The sequence below is a fragment of the Mus musculus genome, chromosome 8, assembly GCF_000001635.26.
Source record: "Mus musculus strain C57BL/6J chromosome 8, GRCm38.p6 C57BL/6J".
Lineage (NCBI taxonomy): Eukaryota > Metazoa > Chordata > Mammalia > Rodentia > Muridae > Mus > Mus musculus.
Genome location: NC_000074.6, coordinates 95,725,574 through 95,746,035, shown reverse-complemented (window position 1 = coordinate 95,746,035; position 20,462 = coordinate 95,725,574). Strand labels below are relative to the sequence as shown.

At 40.6% G+C, this 20,462-nt stretch overlaps 1 protein-coding gene across 10 annotated transcripts in view; it reads left to right on the top strand.

Moving 5' to 3' along the window:
* Cnot1 (CCR4-NOT transcription complex, subunit 1) overlaps window positions 1–20,462 on the top strand; it is an 89,183-nt gene that overhangs the window by 62,078 nt on the left and 6,643 nt on the right. For 4 of the 10 annotated variants that reach the window (NM_001205226.2, NM_153164.4, NM_178078.3 and 1 more), the window contains exons 26-44: window positions 345–461; window positions 983–1,093; window positions 1,396–1,473; window positions 1,646–1,823; window positions 2,802–2,932; window positions 3,959–4,255; window positions 4,967–5,107; window positions 5,202–5,306; window positions 6,109–6,228; window positions 9,591–9,782; window positions 10,208–10,350; window positions 11,687–11,795; window positions 11,888–12,057; window positions 12,713–12,944; window positions 15,375–15,623; window positions 16,789–16,952; window positions 17,304–17,421; window positions 18,352–18,453; window positions 19,848–20,021. In NM_001205226.2, the coding sequence (NP_001192155.1) occupies window positions 345–461; window positions 983–1,093; window positions 1,396–1,473; window positions 1,646–1,823; window positions 2,802–2,932; window positions 3,959–4,255; window positions 4,967–5,107; window positions 5,202–5,306; window positions 6,109–6,228; window positions 9,591–9,782; window positions 10,208–10,350; window positions 11,687–11,795; window positions 11,888–12,057; window positions 12,713–12,944; window positions 15,375–15,623; window positions 16,789–16,952; window positions 17,304–17,421; window positions 18,352–18,453; window positions 19,848–20,021 (2,931 nt within the window). Of the gene's footprint in view, window positions 1–344; window positions 462–982; window positions 1,094–1,395; window positions 1,474–1,645; window positions 1,824–2,801; window positions 2,933–3,958; window positions 4,256–4,966; window positions 5,108–5,201; window positions 5,307–6,108; window positions 6,229–9,590; window positions 9,783–10,207; window positions 10,351–11,686; window positions 11,796–11,887; window positions 12,058–12,712; window positions 12,966–15,374; window positions 15,624–16,788; window positions 16,953–17,303; window positions 17,457–18,351; window positions 18,454–19,847; window positions 20,022–20,462 lie in introns of all 10 variants that reach the window. The other 6 variants (NM_001372351.1, XM_006530870.2, XM_006530871.3 and 3 more) reach the window with 3 other exon arrangements.

The window sequence follows — 20,462 nt, the reverse complement described above, 5'->3', positions numbered from 1 at the left end:
TAGGAAGGAGTTCTGTAGTCTTTGGAATTTCCTACGTACTCTGAGGCAAACAACAACCATTCATTTGTTTGCTTTCTCTGTCATGCTGGGATTCAGATTCAGGGTCTTAGACATGGTAGATCAGTATTCCACCTCGTGAGCTCTTTAAAACCTGTTTCAAAGGTAGTATCGACAGTTTGCTAATGCATGCAGTAAGATACCAATGGGATACACGGGATAGGTCTGCTTTGGGTAGGTGCTCAGAATTGATTTCTTTTAGAGAGGCCAGGGAAACTCTCAAATACGAAATTGAGAATTTCTTTTATATGCTTATTCACTTATTTATAAATTCTGTATTATCGCAGGTGCTGCTGACTTCTGATAAAGCTGCGGCCAATTTCTCAGATCGTTCTTTGCTGAAGAACTTGGGACATTGGTTAGGAATGATCACATTAGCTAAAAATAAACCCATCTTACACACAGTGAGTTTTAAGATGGATATATGTTTTGAACTTGGCTATAAGAAATGTTTTAATTGTCACTGGGATTTTATGTCTTTGACCATGTTTGAATTCTTATTTCTGTGCTCGTGGTCTCTTAGGCTCTTTTAGGATACAGAAAAGCCAGTGGGTGTGCTTTTTGTCGGGCAAGAATCAGATAATGTATGTTGGCAAATGAGCTTTTAGTGAGATATTATTCTTTTTTTTCTCTTTTTGCGCATATATATATATATTTATATTTCAAATTTCAAATGCTATCCCGAAAGTCCCCTATATCCTCCCCCCGCCCTGCTCCCCAACCCACCCACTCCCACTTCTTGGTCCTGCCGTTCCCCTGTACTGGGGCATATAAGGTTGGCAATACCAAGGGGCCTCTCTTCCCAGTGATGGCCGACTAGGCCATGAGATACTATTCTTAGGTTCTTATTTTATTTTACTTTTCCCTGAGGACTTCTGGAACAGAAGAACATCAGCTTCTCAAATGTTTTGTTTTAAAATTCTAGGACTTGGATGTGAAATCTTTGCTGTTAGAGGCTTACGTTAAAGGACAGCAAGAGTTGCTCTATGTGGTGCCCTTTGTTGCCAAAGTTCTAGAGTCCAGCATTCGCAGCCTGGTGAGTAAATGTTAGTCCTGGGGAATTGGTGAGAGGCTGCTCACACAATACCAAAAGATCAGAGCTTTATTCTTGTGCACATAGAGCTAGTTGAACAATCTTCCTTAGTTGGTCCTAGATTATTACACATTAAGTTAGGTGAAGAGGCTGAGTGGATCAGCTTTCCACTCCGTTTTGTGTTTTTCTGGAATGGGTTGTATCTAAGAATGGGGCTTTTGTCACTGTCATGTTTATTTACTTGTTGGAATAATACAGAGTAAAGGTTTGATTTAGGCTGCCTTAATATCATAGCTCTTCTTTAGGTTTTTAGACCACCAAACCCCTGGACAATGGCAATTATGAATGTATTGGCTGAGCTGCATCAGGAGCATGACTTAAAGGTAAAAGAGCTGCCTCTCTCAGAGGATTCTGGGCCTTCAGATGATTTAATGTAAAGATAGACCAGTACAGGGGGTAGGCAGTGGTCATTGCACCAGTGGATTGAATTGTAGGATATATTATGGACAGAGCTCAAATTTTCTCTTATTCTAATTAAATACTGGAATCATGCAGTTAAACCTGAAGTTTGAGATTGAGGTGCTCTGTAAGAACCTTGCATTAGACATCAATGAGCTCAAACCTGGAAACCTGCTGAAAGATAAAGATCGTCTGAAGAACTTAGATGAGCAACTCTCTGCTCCAAAGAAAGATGTCAAGCAGCCCGAAGAGCTTCCTGCCATCACAACAACAAGTAAGTGCACAAGTTCATCAGATCCTTCTCAGATGACACCACTCCTCATAAGCCACCTAGCAACCACCCCACACTGTGAGCCATCTGATTATCAAGTGTGAGCAGCATCTAAGGATAGGCTTACTAGATCGTCTCACTATCTCTTAAGATAATTTTAAGCAATTATGAGTAGATGAGTTGTTCTTATATCATAGCCTGGCTAGCTTATCTTGCAAAACATTTAAGTATCACAGTACTTGAATGACATAATAGTATACATTATTTCTTAAAATCCAGGGTTTGCCAGATCAGTCATGCCTACAAGGACAATCTTATCTGCATCAAGACAAGAGGTTTAGAGGTACAGGGCTCTAATCTTAAGAAACTAAAGGCAAGAGGATTGTGCATTTGAGGACAACTTAAGCTACATGAGTTTGAACCAGCCTGGGACCCTGTTTAAAAATCATTCCACAGACGCACAATGTGCACACAGAGAGGGAGAGACAGACAGACAGAGACGCACTGGCACTCACTAGTGAGACACACAGGCACACATACTCCCTGGTGATGGTGGGATTGCCTTTGGGAGTTGGATGTAGTTATATTAAAGGTGAGGAGTTGGTAGAATATGCCAACCAGCACCCAACACCTCTTCTCCCACCAGCCTTCTCTTGGCATCTGACAAATCCCAAATGAGCCTGGTAAAGGCTAGGTTGAGAACATGTACCCACAACACTGCCAGATATTGGAAGCTTGGCCTGCCTAATACAGGATTATCCTGAAAATGTTCCTGTGCTGTAGACATTGCCACTAATAGACCGGCTCATATGTCATACAATAGCAGAATTTCTTTTTCAAAATGGGAAAAATATGACATTAGCTGCCCCTACTCAAGAGTTGAGACATAGTTTAAATAGATAAGATCCATTTATTATCCAGCTGATTTCTTTGTTCAGTCGATAAATGTGCTTTTTATCTTTTACTTTACTTTACATGTAGCAACTTCTACAACACCAGCTACCAGTACTACGTGTACAGCCACAGTTCCACCACAGCCACAGTACAGCTACCACGACATCAATGTCTACTCTCTAGCAGGCCTGGCACCTCATATTACTCTAAACCCTACAGTGAGTGAAAACTTATCCTTCTTCTTTTAAAAGATTGACTTATGTGTTTTACCTGAATGCATGCCTGTGCACTACATGCTTGTTAGGTACCCAAGGTGATCGGAAAAGAACATCAGCTCTCCTGAAATTGGAGTTACAGGTGGTCATGCGTGAGCTACCATATTGGTTCTGGGAATCAAATCCTGATCCCTCTGCAAGAGCAGCAAGTGCTTAAACGCTGGGCCATCTCTGCAGCCCCAGAATGCTTTGACTTCTAGTTTGTGGCAGTGAACTCTTGGTTACTTACTTCCCTGTTTACCAGCTTTCCCCTGGGATATTTTTTTAAAAAGTAGGGGATCTATAATGTGTATATTACAATAGGCAAACATTTTAAGCGGTTAGGATTTCTATTTTTTACTCTTAACCCTACCCCACAGTGATTTAATTATGCCAGCAATAAAAAGAGATTCTTCTTGATGTATACTATAGTATTTTCCTTTGGCCTTCATTATCATGCCACTTTGGCCTGCTATTTAAAGCTACTTCTTTTGGCAGAATGCAGTTTGTATATATAATTTTTAAATCAAAGTCTTTACATTTAGCTTTATTTTATGTATAGGAATGTTTTGCCTGCATGCATGTATAAGCCACATGTGTGCCTGAGGCAGCAGATCTGGAAATGGAGTTATGACTATTGTGAAGCTACACAGTGGGGGTGCTGGGAACCATAGCCCAGGGACTCTGCAAGAGCAGCGAGTGCTTTTCACCAGCCAGCCGTCTGCTGATACTGCCTTCCTAACGGATAATTTAGCTATAACTTTAACTTAGAAAGTCATATGTCTATAAGCAAGTACTATTTGTTTAATGAGCTTGTTAAAATTGAAGGGGATTAAACAGATAAAAACAGATCACAGGTTATACTGACTTCTTTTCTTCCTAGGTTCTGTTTCCTGGGGCTTTGTTAGTTTTATGTGAACTCTGTGGTTTCTGTAGCATTGAAGGAGTACCAGAGTCAGATGTGACTTGTGCCTTGTTTCCTCCTTCCAGATCCCTTTATTTCAAGCTCATCCTCAGCTGAAGCAGTGTGTGCGGCAAGCAATTGAAAGAGCTGTCCAGGAGCTTGTCCATCCTGTGGTGGATCGCTCAATTAAGATTGCTATGACTACGTGCGAACAGATAGTCAGAAAGGACTTTGCCCTGGATTCTGAGGAGTCTCGAATGAGAATAGCAGCTCATCACATGATGCGGAACTTGACAGCTGGAATGGCTATGATTACTTGCAGGGAACCTTTACTGATGAGCATATCCACCAACCTCAAAAACAGCTTTGCCTCAGCCCTGCGTGTAAGCAGACTGTTTTGTGTACTATAAAATGTATTACTGGTCTGTAAGAGCTTGGGCCTGTGCTGTGTGTGTGTGTGTGTGTGTGTGTGTGTGTGTGTGTGTGTGTGTGTGTGTGTGTGTGTGTGAGAGAGAGAGAGAGAATTTGAATGAATGTGAATGAATGAATGAGAATGAGTTAGGGCAAACTCCTTAGCACTGAAGGATACTTCCAGCCTCTGGCGTCTTTTAGATTCTAAGTTGTGTTAAGGCAAAGTGTTGCGTTTGCTTCTTTTTTATGTAGTTCTGTGCTCAGTGTTACTTGTCAGATACTCAGCAGTACCCAAGAGAAGAGGACTTTTTTTTTTTTTTTTTTTAGTTTGGAGCCAGCATCTCAAACATAGATGAATTTAGATTACAGCAGTTGGACTAATAGTTTATAATATATAGTTACTTTACTTTTATCACTTCAAGTAATTTTTCATTTTGAAGTTGTGGGTATCAGATTTAAGAATTCTTGCTTCTTAACAGTTCACAAATTGTTCAGTATGTTCACCACAACCTGATGAAATGTTGAAAAGTATTTTCATCTTATATGTGAATGAATTAGGAATATTTGTAGGTTTCTGCTGGTACATAGGTAGTACCAGAATATGGAATGACCTGTTGACCATACCGCATTTCCTGTTGTACATTTTAGAATTGCTCTTTTCTTTTGTCTTGTGTTCTCAATAGACTGCATCCCCACAGCAAAGGGAAATGATGGACCAGGCTGCTGCTCAGTTAGCTCAGGACAATTGTGAATTAGCTTGTTGTTTTATTCAGAAAACTGCAGTGGAGAAAGCAGGCCCTGAGATGGACAAGAGATTGGCAACTGTAAGTGTTTAGTGTGTATCTGTAAGGTTGTGGTTTCTTTGAGTCTGAGGAAGTGTCTCATAACAAGAGCCTCAGTGACGTTTTGTATTTGTAGGAATTTGAGCTGAGGAAGCATGCCCGGCAAGAAGGACGTAGGTACTGTGATCCTGTGGTCTTAACCTACCAAGCCGAGCGGATGCCGGAGCAGATCAGGCTGAAAGTGAGAACTGAGGCTCTTGCCTCCTTGCTTCCCCTCTCTTTCTCTGTCACTGTTGCATGAACCCCTCCTAAGGACTGTGCATCTATATGCTGCTGCTGAAGGAGCATCTCTGGTAGCAGCTCACTTTCACATTTCCTAGCAAGGATAAAAAGAGTGCATGGACTACTGAAGTTGTGTTTTCCCAACTTAAATTTGCCTTTTCATATTTTCTGGTATTTATCTTTTTATTGATAGCTCCTTATTGATCCCAACAAGATGGTGAGGGTTTGATACTATTTACCCCAAGGGAGAGGAGACTTCCATGGCAGTCTCCTCTTGAGGCATTTCCTAGCGATTGTTGTTGAGACAAGGCTTCCATGTGGACCAAACTGCCTCAAACTTATAATCATCTGGTCTCTACTAAGTCCCAAGTGCCGGGGCAGGGACTGCAGACAGTGCTGTTATAGGGACTCCAGTAAGGAATTATTAATGACTGTAAGTGACACTGACTCTAACAGGAAAATGAGAAAACCTCTTCTGTGATCTGTTGGCATGAATGCTGGCATATGTTGTATTAACTGTTGTATCAGAATTCTGTGCAAGCTTATCACTTGTAGAAAATAAGTTTTAGCTGGGCATTTTAGCAGGGGGTCTGGTGGGGGTGGGGAGAAGCAAGGATCTCTTGAGTTTGAGACCAGCCTGATCTAGTGAGTTCTATTACCAGAGAGAGACTCCATCTCAACTCTTCCACCTCAAAATAAAATAATCCGTTTCTTTTGATTGTGAAGTGAATTCTACCCAAAAAAGGCTTTCTTCTTTTAAGGTTGGTGGTGTGGACCCAAAGCAGCTAGCCGTCTATGAAGAGTTTGCACGAAATGTGCCTGGCTTCTTACCTACAAATGACTTAAGTCAGCCTACAGGGTTTTTAGCTCAGCCCATGAAGGTAAATACCTCATTTGATTAACTTGTTTGTGTTGTGGAATACAATTTAATAGTGCATTGCTTTCTGCTGGGGAGCTTGTTACCGGGTAGGAAAATGGAAGCCATTGGTTACAACTGATCTTTGTTAGATCAGCATGTCAAGCAGTGTAGTGAGTCCTGGCATTAGCTTGACTACTGTTTAGTTCAAGGAAACTTAACTTTTGACTTCCCTTTCCTTTTTTAAATATTTGTTTCTTTAATTTATACTTAAATTTAATGAAAGGGAGTTTCTAAGATTGTGCAGCACATTTAATTGAAGTTGACACTACAAGGAAAACATTTTCCCATAAACCACTTGAGTTGTAGAGCTGCTATCTGCTTTGTTTCTGTTGATTTACTTTTAGAAAGAAAATAACATAAAGCACCTTTATTGAATTTGTATTCTTTTCTGGAGGCTCTTGTCTCTTTTAAAAATAATTTTAAGGTTTAGTTTTTATTAATTTCATCTCTATTATTTTCTTACTTATCCATCTCCAGTTCCTCTGGAGTCCCAGGAAAGAGAAAAAGATTGCTATAAATTGTCCTCTGACTTCCACATATGCATCCATATTCCGCTGAATTTAATGAGGGCAGCCTTCATCGGCATGGGTATAGGTGGGGTTTTTCTGGATCCTAGAAGCTTAACATAAGCTACACCCCAAAAACATATTTGTACCCTTGTTTAAATAATTCCCTGAGCCTTAGAGGAAGTGTTCAGGGCAAAGTTCAACAGTTACTCATTCTCAGCTCCTTGACCAGTCTTCTCTGTTAACCATTGGAAAACAAGCTTTTGCAACGTAGGTTGAGAGGAGTATTAAGAGTATAAAGATGCATATTTAGAAGACAGTTCGACAACATGTCCACTTAGCGAAACAAAAGTAGTAATTTCCTTTCCACCAGAGTCGTCCCAACCATGGGCTTTTAGCCGGTTTTATAGTACGAGGCTTGAATTCCCTCCTTGGAGTGGGACTCATTTCAGCCAGAAGGTGGCAGATTATCCCCATATTGATGCCACTATTGCACCGGTAGACATATCTTACTTGACTTAGAGCTTACATGGCTCACAGCTGAGTAGGGCCATAGAGAATTCCCTAGCAGCCTACAGATTAATTTCCTATGCTAAGAAAGCTACCTAGCAGAGGAGCTTGTTTTAGTTCAGTTCTAGCTTGTTGTTTGGTTTGTTTTGCTTTTTTTTTCTCCCATTTTCTGTTCTACTGCTTGGCAGCTGTGAGTAATTGCAGTAGCCTGTCTTGTTTTGAGGGGCTCTAAGACTTCCCTGAACAACAACCTGTTAGGGGGGTATCGAATGGGAATTTTGGTAACTAGGATATCATTTACTTACTAATGTTTAACACTGCCCATTCATTCAGTCTTAGTTTTTCTCTTCCCGTCACCTCTCAGTGTGTATACACAAATTAAGTTTTGTTTGCTTGTTTTTGTTTGTGTGTGTATTTTTTTTTGTTGTTGTTGTTGTTGTTGTATTTGAGATTGGGTTTCATAGAGCTCAGAATCGTTTTGAACTCTGTAGCCAAGGGTGACTTTGCCCTCCTAATCTTCTGCCCCCACCTCCCACCTCCTTAGTGTTAGAATTACAAATATACACCACTGCACTTGGTTTATGAGGTCCTGAAAAACTGAACCTTGTGTGTGCTAAGCCCTCTACCCACCAAACTACAGCCTCAACTTTTTTTGTTTTTTTAATTATTAGTTTACAAAGTAGTGGCACCCCCGCCCCCAACACAGGGTAGCCTGTATCACTGACTGTCCTGGGACTCTCAGTTCTGCCTCCACATGCTGGAGTTAAAAGCATGTACCACAATGCCCAGCCAGAGAAGAGAGTTTAAAGGTCTTTGGATTCTAGCTAAGCACTGGCTCACCACAAGGTTTTGGAGTGACAGGTTCAGTTATATTGCTGTTGCCTTGATCTAGAATTTACCATTTCTTTTTATACACACACACACCTCTCCCTTATACTTCAGGCATGTACAGTAATGCTCAAGTGGCTTATAGTGGATTCTTCCTTATAACCATAGTGTGCAAATGTTTTATGTTTTTAAAGATTTGTTTATTTTATGTATATAAGTACACTGTAGCTGTACAGATGGTTGCGAGCCACCATGTTGTTTCTGGAATTTGAACTCAGGACCTTCAGAAGAGCAGTCGGGTTTTTTAACCACTGAACCATCTCTCCAGCCTGTGTGCAAATGTTAAAATCAAGAAATTAAATGCTAGTATCCTCATCTAATTCTTTTAAACTTCAAGTTGTTGCTTCAAGTTGTTGGAGTAATGCTCTTTTAGAATCATACATTTCATGTAGTGGTTCTTTGAAATAACCCCCTGAATTTCCTCATTTGTTCTGGGATTCACCCAGGGCCTTGGATGTGGTAACTGAATGCTCTGCTGCTGAGCTACACTCAGATTTTTATAGTACTTCCACTTACTCCAGAGTATGGATATGATTTTGTGTATGCATTCATGAAGTGTGTATGTGTGCATGTGTGGTAGACAAAAGACTGTTCTCACTTTTCACCTTTTTTTGAAACCCAGTCTCTTCATTTTTCACTCCTGTGTGCCCCAGGCTAGCTGTCCTGTGCGCTTCCATGAATACTCCTTCATCCATTTTCCAACTTACTGTTAGAACAATAGGATTACAGGCACATGCCATCACACCCATCCTTACTTTCTTCTAGAGATGTGAACTCAGGTCTGCATGGTTGCAGGGTAAGCCCTTGACCCACTGAGCTATCTTTCCAGGCCAGTAGCAGGTTTTTGATAGGAAAAGCACATGGCCATGTGTGGCAGCACATGCCTTAATCCAGTCAGTACTCAGAAGGCCGAAGCAGGCAGATCTCTGAGTTACACTCTAGTCTGGACTACAAAGCTGGATCCAGGACAGCCAGGGCTACACAGAGAAAGAAACCCTGTTTCGGAGGAAGAGAAAAGGGGAAGCACAGAAGTGATGTGTTTTTATTTTCCAGTTATGGTTTAAAATTTGGTGGAAGTATTGTATTTGAACCTTGACACACGTTAAGTTGCAGAAGGCTTTCTGGATGGTACACGTGCAGTCTTTTCCATTGTTGATATTATGCTCTCTGATCACTTAGTTGTGTTGGTGATGGCCAGGCCTTTTCAACAGGTCTGTCCTGGCTGTGAATTACCCCCACATAATAATACTAAGACTGAAGAACTCAAGAGCCAGGTGTAGAAGAGGGCTTGCATATGTGAACGAAAAAAATAAGCTAAAGCAATATGCCAAGGACTTTCTTCTATTTTATCGGTGCATTGTGCCCGTGAACAACCTTAAGAATGTTTGCTTATCTCTGGCTATTTATTTTTCTAAAACAGCAAGCTTGGGCAACTGATGATGTAGCGCAGATTTATGATAAGTGTATTACAGAACTGGAGCAGCACCTACACGCCATTCCACCCACTCTGGCCATGAATCCTCAAGCCCAGGCTCTCCGAAGTCTTTTAGAGGTTGTAGTGTTGTCTCGGAATTCTCGGGATGCGATAGCTGCTCTTGGATTACTACAGAAGGTTGGTTCTTAAGCTTGTAATAGGAACTTGGTTTATGGACTTCAGACTGTAACTGAATCTATATATTTAGAACTGAGTTTTAAAAATTGATACAAACCAAAAAAAAAAAAAAAATAATGCAAACCAAGTATTGTTGATTCCCACCCCTACCCCCTTCCATAGAATATACTTATAGCAGTTAGAAGTAGTAAGGACATCTTTTCCATATGGTAATATTTTCTTGGCACTATGGTGAATGGAAAAACTATAAGAAGACTTTAAGATGACAAATACTAAAGAATAAGCTTAAGTTAGATAGAAGTTGAGAGTGGAGATAAGAATTTTGAAGCTTCAGAAATTATGTAGTCCTTTGTGTTTGATTTCCAGCTCTAACAGTTGGGTTGAGTGTTGTATTTTACATGCTTGTGAATCCTTTGTGTCCATAGGCTGTAGAAGGCTTATTAGATGCCACAAGTGGTGCTGACGCCGACTTACTGCTGCGATACAGGGAGTGCCACCTGTTGGTACTGAAAGCTCTGCAGGATGGCAGGGCATATGGATCTCCATGGTGCAACAAACAAATCACAAGGTGGGTGACCTTAGAAAACTCGTCATAACTGGGCTAGCTTCATAATTATTTTATGTTTCTGAAGTTTATGTTCATAAATGTTATGCATGTGTGGTTTTCATTGCATGTGTGTATTTGTACTATGTGTGTGTACCTGGTGCCTGTAGAGGAGAGGAGAGGACATGTGAGCCCCTGAAACTGGAGTTAGGATAATGGTGAACTACCTTGTGAGTTGGGTGCTAGAAAGTGAACCTGGGTCTTTTGCAAAAACAGAAAGTGTACTTTAAGCCACTGAGCCATCTCTTCAGCCCCATGGACTAGATTTTGTCATACTTTATTTATTTTTCTAAATGTTTTTCTTTTGCCTACAAGATAAATGGGGCTTTGAAATCCCTGATTCTAAGGGGTAAGAATTGTTGAGTAGTTCTGACACATGTCTTTGAGAAGTAAACTTTAGGTCATTTGTTTTCATGATTCCACATTCATGGTAAACATTTTAGTGTCTTGAATGAAATCCCTCCTCTTTTTTTTTTTTTTTTTTTTTTTTTTTTTTTTCTTCGAGACAGGGTTTCTCTGTGCAGCCCTGGCAGTCCTGTAGCTCACTTTGTAGACCAGGCTGGCCTCGAACTCAGAAATCCGCCTGCCTCTGCCTCCCAAGTGCTGGGATTAAAGGCGTGCGCCACCACGCCCGGTGCAAGTTTAGACATTTTTAACATTAGGCCATCTCTTCTGGCTAGTACTGTATTGGTATCATGTTTATTGTTTATAAGGGTGCCGTGGACCTCATGGATGCTAAGCCTAGGTGGTATTTGAATATCCCTAACCTGCCTATTTTTTTTCAAACAATACTATTTTGTTTTTGTTTGCAGTTGTCTTTTTATTATTGTTTTTACTTATGTGTGTACTCCAACTCACGTTATTGATTTTTCTTTTAATATTTATTTATCTATCTATCTATTTATTTATTGTATATGTGTATGAAGAGGGCATTTGATCCCATTACAGATGGTTGTGAGCTACCATGTGGTTGCTGGGATTTGAAATCAGAACCTTTAAAAGAGCATTCAGTGCTCTTAACCGCTGAGCCATCTCTCCAGCTCCCGCAGTTGTCTTTTTAAGACATCTTTGTATAGAACACATAGCTAATATGGTTAATACGGTTAAAATGCTGTTTTTTTGGGGGGGCCTCGAAAGACTTGACTGCTCTTGCAGAGGACCCTGATTCAAATCCCAGTATTCACATGGCAGCTCACAACTGTCTATAACTCCCAAGATCTGACACTCTCACATAGACATACATGCAGACAAAACACCAATGCAAATAAAAAGAGAGATTAAGAAAAATGCCCTTTTTTAGGTGCCTAATTGAATGTCGAGATGAATATAAATATAATGTGGAGGCTGTGGAATTGTTAATTCGAAATCATTTGGTTAACATGCAGCAGTATGATCTTCATCTTGCTCAGGTATGGAAGAAATTTAACTTGATTGAATTAAAGGATTCAGGAAGTGCTTTTGTTTTTTAATTATTACTCTCTTGAATTTGCTGTGTTGCCAGTCGATGGAGAATGGCTTGAACTATATGGCCGTGGCGTTTGCTATGCAACTGGTAAAAATTCTGCTGGTGGATGAAAGGAGTGTTGCCCATATTACTGAGGCAGATCTGTTCCATACCATTGAAACCCTCATGAGAATTAATGCTCATTCCAGAGGCAATGCTCCAGAAGGGTAAGAATGAAGTGCTCTGCTCTCCTGTACACTCAGCAGTCTCTTAAGAGCTTCAGAAATTAGATACACACTAGCATAACTCGTGACTTTGTGACTTTCTTAACCTATAACATAATTTTAGGTTGGGCCAATATTGTCCTTAAAGTATGAACTCGTAATCCACTGCTGCCTTCCTGATTCAGGAGAGCTGCACATACAGTGACTGCTGAGTGGCAGCAGAAGTCACCGTGAACACTGGCTCTGTTAGGCTGGGATAAACCTCAGGGAGTGAAGTGCTTTCAGGGTCCTTGGGAAGCCCAAGTCCTCAGCCGCCAGTGTACTGATACAAACTTGTAATGCCAGTGCTAAGTTAGGCACAGGTGGCATAGCCTAATCAGCTATGGTGAGGTCCTGGTGAGAGACTTCCTCAGAAAACAAAGTGGATGAATCCTGCTGAAATAATATCCAAGGTTATCCTCTGGCTTTCATGTGTGCACAAGGAATGCACACAGCACAAAACAAAACTTGGTGTAGTTGTGAATATTAGTAACCTCAGCACTGGGGAGGCAGAGAGAAGCTCATTGACCAGACAGCCTGTCCTGCCTGAATTTCTCAAGTTTTGAAAAGTAAACAACTGTGGGTTAACTGGTTTTTCACTCTGAATTTATCATACTAGGTTGCCCCAGCTGATGGAAGTGGTGAGATCCAACTATGAAGCAATGATTGATCGTGCTCATGGAGGCCCTAACTTTATGATGCATTCTGGGATCTCTCAAGCCTCAGAATATGATGACCCTCCAGGCCTGAGGGAGAAGGCAGAGTATCTTCTGAGGGAATGGGTGAATCTCTACCATTCAGCAGCAGCTGGCCGCGACAGTACCAAAGCATTCTCTGCGTTTGTTGGACAGGTAGAGCTTTTGGAAAGAAAGGTGCTTTTTATTCAACATAAGTAGGGTGTGATTACTCCACTATTAAAGTTTAGTTTTGTATGCCTGTGGTCAGAATTACCTCCATACTCATGCAAACCAAAAATACCACCACCATGCTTTATTAAACTAATCTGGCCTACTTTATTCCTCACTGTTGATCACAGCTACTGTTGATTCAACATTCCTACTCCTTCAGTCCTACTCAGCCTATTCCAGTTGTCCTGGCTACAAGCTGTAGTGGATCAGAAAATGATAATGAAGCTACAACATACAATTTTACTAAAATCGTCACTAGTGATAGAGTATAAGCTAACACATTATGATGTTAGGATATCACGTTTTAACAACACTACCATACAATAAATCCCTATTTAGTGGTAGATTTTTTTTTTTGTCTCATATATATATGAATCTGACACAAATTGCAATTTAAATGTCTCAGAAATTGAGCTGCTTTTTAAAAATCAGGCTACCAAAGTGTCTTAGTCACATTTGTATTGCTTTGAAAAGACACCATGACCAAGGCAACTCTTATAAAAGAAAGCATTTCATTTAGGCCTTGTTTTCGGTTTTCTGAGCATAGTGACATGCGTGGCATTGGAGCAGTAGCTGAGAGTGACATCCTGATTTACAAGCACAGACAGACAGACAGAGGGGCAACAGAGACAGACTGGACCTGGCATATGCTTTTTGAAAACTCAGAGTTCACCTCCGATGACACACTTTCTACGAGGCCACACCTTCTACAAGGGTGTGCCTCCTAATTTTTCTCAAATAGTACCACTCTCCAATGCCTAAGCATTCAAATATATGAGTCTATGGGAAGCATTTTTACTCAAACCACCACACAGAGAATGAATAGTTGTAGTGGACCCGGGCTGACTCACCGCAGAGAGCACATGCTTTGTGCTGTGTTTGCTGAGGACTGGAGTTTGGTTCCCAGGGCCCACATTGGGCAGCTCACTGACTCAAGCTTCAGGGATATCCTGCACCTCTGGTCTTGGCAGATGCCTGATCTCATGTGCATATATGTGCACCACTGAACACAATTACACAATAACAAGCATGCATGAGCATTCACATAATCATAATTAAAAGTAAACCTTTTTAAAAGTAAGCAGTTACAGACAGAATAAACTGGAAAAAATAATCACAGTCCATTTGTTTCTTATCATCATTGGCTGTTTTCAGTGGTGTGAGGACGAAAGGGAAAATGAAGAGTACTGTCTTGAACTGGCCTTAACTCCTTTAGAGTGCTTTACAGTACTTTCAGTAAGCTAGAAAGCTTGACTGTTGTATTTTTTCATTCGCTCAAATTGACGCCAAAAGATGGTTGTTTTTCCAAAGAATGATTGATCTATTTTTAAATGCTTTATTTACATTTGTGGATTTGTTAAGAATTGGATTTACTTTTCAACATAAGTGACAACCAGTAAACTATGCTACATAAATTTCTCTGCTAAAAGAATCCAGGAAATGATACCATAAGTCAGGCTGAGAGGCCATCCTCCATGTTTGTAGTCTGACTTGTCATTCCGTTGACGGAATGCAGACGCGTGGCTCGGCGGCATTGCCTGTGTGAGTATGGATGTGGTACCTGCCTGGCTCCTCTTCCTTCGCTTTACTCACTTCTCTTGGGGAGATGCTGCACTATACTTTACTGCTCCTTTTTATGTGTAGTGCTTGGTCATAGCACATATTCCTCTCAAGCTTTCACGTGTCAAATGTGGAATAAGATCCTTTTGCTGGCCTTCTGCCTTGGTTTGGGAACATTGTGTATAATTCAAACCTTTAGCTGTTTTATTATCAAGATAATTAAATTGTTTAAAAATTTCCAAGATGACTTTATGTCCGTCCGTCCCCCCCTTGGTTCCTAAGTAAGCGCCGACCCCTTTCCTCTGCTGCTTTACCGGTTAGTGGTCTTCCCTGCTGCTGTCTTTTTGAGACAGTGTTGCTATGTACCATTTCCTGACCTGGAGCTAGTCTTTTCTACTCATTGTAACAGTATAAAAGATCATTACGTTTAAGTGACATAATCCTGGGAATTTATTAAATTATTGATTTTTCTGCAGATGATGTTTTAAAAAACGCTGCCACTGGTTAAATAAGAAGAAGGCATCTATGAAGAGAATTTCTAAAAGTTAGCTTTATTAATATAATTTCCCAAACTGTAGATGTCCTTTTATTTAATGTTAATATCTGTTTGTCAGCTTCAATCTTCTCCATGAATTAAAACTGAGAGGAACTCTGCCATGTCTCCTTCATGACAGGGACGTCATTTTCCTAATGGCATCCTTTCAGAGTAAGAAGTTAAATGAGTATAAACTAGAGTTTTGCCATTTGAAAGCTAACTGTAAAGTTGATTTTGAGGATTGTCTTAACCATGTTGATTGGTTGTTCCCACTGTAGATGCACCAACAAGGAATACTTAAAACTGATGACCTCATAACAAGGTTTTTTCGTCTTTGCACTGAAATGTGTGTTGAAATCAGTTACCGTGCTCAGGCGGAGCAGCAGCACAATCCTGCGGCTAACCCTACCATGATCCGGGCCAAGTGCTACCACAACCTGGATGCCTTTGTCCGCCTCATTGCACTGTTAGTGAAGCACTCTGGGGAGGCCACCAACACTGTCACAAAGATCAACCTGCTCAATAAGGTCTGGAATCCTTTCTTGACTTGCGGGTTATTGTGTTCTCTGATCCATTGTAGTGTCTCTCTCTCTCTCTCTCTCTCACACACACACACACACACACACACACACACACACACACACACACACCATTGTTTGAGACAAGGTCTCACTGTAGCCCTGGCTGGCCTGGAACCCAATTTGTGGACAAGGCTGTCTTCAGAATCCACCTTCCCCTGCCCGTGAGGTGCCGTGATTGAAGGGCATGCACCCCCACACCCAACCCCCAAATCTTTTTCATCTGGAAATGAAATAGAAGAGATAGTATCCATATATTGTGTAGCAGAATTTAGAAGAGGGAGATGCAGTTGGTGTGTTGGTGTTTTGATGATGATCTAAACAAGAGATTGTGGTAGCTGGTACACTCCGGCCTCCACTCATGTCTGGATGGGTCACTAGGAATGGCATTTGATTAATTATTGACCCGATTTAGACAGCGTGAATCATGAAAATTTGAATATCAAACTAGTGCAAGACTGTAAACCTTGACTGTAGTTTTGTCTGTGGAGAAATACAAGTGGGTCATTACTATCCCTGCACTTATCGTTGAGAACCCACACTTCTGCCAAGCAAAGTGGGAATCGTTGCCCCGTTGGGTCACATTAGACAGTCTAGCCTTGTTAGAGCTCAACATGATGAAATGTGGAGAGACGTCCAGGTTTCTATACCTTTAGAAAAGCCAGTGGCCTTTATTGAGAATATAGAAGTTTGGTCCAGTAACAAATTTAAAAAACAAAACAAGACAGAAAATCTAATTTCCCTTTTGCTGGCTGCCAGCATAGAAATTTGTGTCTAAACAGCATGTATCCTTTCCTTTATTGTTTGTAGTGCTTACAGAGTTCAGGGTAAATAAGCCACTGCTGGTAGTGCAGGCCTGACTGAGTGAGGAGGTAAGAACATCACATGGAACTTGTAAGTTCAAAGCCAGTTTTTGGACAGCTTAGTGAGACTTTGTGCAAAGTTTTGGTTTTTTTGTTTGTTTTGTTTTTGTTTTCTTAAAAGCCTGACTATAATATTCAAGTGTTAAGTACTCAGCATTTGGGAGGGCCTAGGTTCAATCCAAGACACAGGTAAAAGTGACAAGTGGCTTATCTGTGTGGTTGATGGGATGTAATCTGTATGTTCTGTATAGGTTCTCGGTATAGTAGTGGGAGTTCTCCTACAGGATCATGATGTTCGGCAGAGTGAATTTCAGCAACTTCCGTACCATAGGATTTTTATCATGCTGCTGTTGGAGCTCAATGCACCCGAGCATGTGTTGGAAACCATTAATTTCCAGACTCTTACTGCTTTCTGGTGAGTGTTGTGTATAGTAGAGATTTCTATTTGTTATTTTATACAGGGTCTCATAGCTCAGGTTTGATCTCAAAAGTTCCTGTATTGTTGAGGCTGGCCTTGAACTCCCAATTCGAGCGTCCAAGAGTTGGAATTGCAGGCACACACCCCAACACCCAACTTAATGGTTGATTTTTGTAGGTGTCAGAGGTTGTGCTGGGATCACAGGCAGTACTTTGCTGAAATTTCAGGGCTGTTGGTTAAGTGAGGTAAAAGTCAGGTAGAACTTTGATGTTTTGATGTGTTTCATTGTAAAGTCTACATGTGTTTACTATATTTCAATTTGTGGTTCTGAATTTTTTTTTTTTTCAGCAATACATTCCACATCTTGAGACCTACTAAAGCTCCTGGCTTTGTATATGCTTGGCTCGAATTGATTTCCCATCGGATCTTTATTGCAAGAATGCTGGCACATACGCCACAGCAGAAGGTGTGGCTGCAGTTTATCTCCTACAGATGAAGCCTGTAACTACCTGGGGCTTTCTAGCACTATTTATGTCAATTTTATTAGTCACTTAGTAGTAGAAGAGGCTTAGGCTTATCAAGTACTTGACTGCATCTGAAGGCTTTGTTGGGTGACCAGGTATTGCTTTTCTAGCTTTGCTATGGACCAGGTATGCCAGTCTCTCTATGCTGGAGTTAACAGTATTTCAGAGGAGTTTGTCACTGCAGTAAATGGCAAAGGAGTACTGCATATAATAAGTACCCTCATCTGACCAGAAGAAAATTGTGTTGAAAGTGAAGTAGCCTCTTAATGAATTTGTCTTCTGGTTTCCAAATGCAATCCATGGCACACAGACACATGCATGGTGTGCACACAAAAAGAATGAACTAGAATTTGTGTGGTTGGTGATACTGTAGTAAGGAGGCCACTTGGGGCTGAAAGTACAGAATTGAGGCTCTGAGTTCAGCAAGGTTATTTACTACAGGACTTAAAGAAGGAATTATGGCAAGCAGCCTGTAGCTGGTTTGATACTACTTCTGCAATTTCCTCAGGGTATTCTCCTTTCTTTTTAGTTTTCTTATAGGCACAAAGTTAAATATTTTCCAAAGTCTCTGGAGTCCTGTTGTTTTAGATAACATTATCCACTACTGTAATACTTGGACTTTTTGTTTTGTTGGATATTTATGTTTCTGGCTGGCTTGGAACTTAAGTTTTCCTCCTCAGCCTCCGGTGTGGCAGGTAGGGTTATGGACACGCCCACCACACTGAGCTGATGCTTCATTTTGCTAGGATCCAATCTAGGAGAGGCCCTCGTGTCAGGTTACTATAGATAAGATGCAGTAGAGACGGGCAAGTTTGTAGTAGCCAAACAACTTGTAAATGTTACTACAACTTATGTATATTTCTTTCTTTTAGGGGTGGCCTATGTATGCTCAGCTGTTGATTGATTTATTCAAATATTTAGCACCTTTCCTTAGAAATGTGGAACTCACTAAACCTATGCAAATCCTCTACAAGGTAATTTTTATTTATAAATAACTTAAAAGTGTTTTTATATGGGAACTATTGTTGATATGCTTTTACAGAATCATTTGATACTCAGAGGCCCGACTTAAGGATACTCTAGTGGCACTCTAGTGCATCTACCAATGTACCTTTTCAATGGAAAGTTGTTCTCTCATCTTTTGTATATCTCTTGCACTGCACTCCCAACCCCCAACCACCACCATCCTAGCCATTTGCTACAATCTCACTGGGGAATTTAACTTCTATTTCCTTAATGTTTTCTTGTTTAACTTTTTTGGTAGATTATTTTATGTGTATGACTTTTGCTTTCCTGTCTGCTTTCGTGCATTTATGTGCACCACATGTGTGCCTGGTGCTCAGAGAATAAAGAGGAGGATGTTGGATTCCCAGGAACTGGATACAGATAGTTGAGAGCCACCGTGTGGGTGCTAGGAAGCAAACCCCGATCCTCTGCAAGAGCAGCAAGTGTTTTAACTGCAGGGTCATCTTGGCAGGGATGTTTAGTTTTTTGAAGCGGAGCTTCACTATTTAGTCCTGATTTACCTAAAACTCAGAGTTCCTCCTGACTCTTTCTCACTCTTGTTAAAAGCATGCGCTATCTCACCTTCTTTTTTTTTTTTTTTTTTTTTTTTATTATTATTATTATATCTAAGTACACTGTAGCTGTCTTCAGATGCACCAGGAAAGGGCATCAGATCTCATTACGGATGGTTGTGAGCCACCATGTGGTTGCTGGGATTTGAACTCAGGACCTTCGGAAGAGCAGTCAGTGCTCTTAACCACTGAGCCATCTCTCCAGCCCCGCTATCTCACCTTCTTAGTGAGATTTTCATTTATAGATGTATCTTTTTGTCATGTTCCTTCCAGTGTTTGCTCATGTTCCCCATGTTTTTTGTTTTGTTATGCATTTTTATAATTTGACTTTATTTTTCCATAGCACTGGGGATAAAACTTAGGGCCTTCTTAAATATACTAGGCTATCTCAAGTTGCTAAGGTGTTCTTCCTATCTATATATCAGAATTGTTGAATTTACCGAACTTGTTAAAAACTAAAAAAGGCTAGCTTTGATCCCATCCCCATTTTCAGTAGTTTTCTTGTTAGTTTGCCTTTTCACTTTTGTTAGTCCTCTTTCTAGTTTCTGAAGATAAATGTGGCAGCATTGGTGTTTGCAGAATATTTGTGTGCTTCATTTAAGGCTTCAGCTCCAAAAGCTAATTTTTTCATGATTTCTGCATGTAACTTTTTTATAATCTTAACTGCATGTATTAATTAAAGCCTATAGGTTTTGTTGTTTTTAATGTTAATAAAATATACTTTTGCTATTTTCGACAATGGAGGAAAAACTACTGCTTTTTTAGTATGGAACTTTTCCGTTTGTATGCAGGGTACTCTGAGAGTGCTGCTGGTTCTTTTGCATGATTTCCCAGAGTTCCTTTGTGATTACCATTATGGGTTCTGTGATGTGATCCCTCCTAATTGTATCCAGTTAAGAAATTTGATCCTGAGTGCCTTCCCAAGAAACATGAGGCTCCCAGACCCATTCACTCCTAATCTGAAGGTAAAGTTTTAGCAGATGGGACACGTTTGTTTTGTTTTGCCATTGCTTTACTGGGGATTTAACTTTTACTTCCTTAATGTTTTCTTGATTTATTTTTTGTTTTTTAAAGTTTTCCTCCCTTAGATTGATTTTATGTGTGTATGTTTGAGTTCATGTGCAGCAGATGCCTGTGGGACCTACAGAGGCAATAAGGTAGTGTGGGTCCATGGAACTAGAGTCTGAGATGATCGTGAGCTGCCATGTGGGTACTGGGAACTGGACTCTTAGAGAGCAGCCAGCGCTCTTACCATCTTTCCTAAAGGAAAATTTTTTATCTTACCATTTCAGCCCCTTCTCTGATCATCAGTATATTTAGTCCCCCTCTCTCCAGCGTGCACACACTTTAGGTACTGATACTTTTAGGGTAGCTGATGATGAGGGTGATACTGTCGTTGAATATTA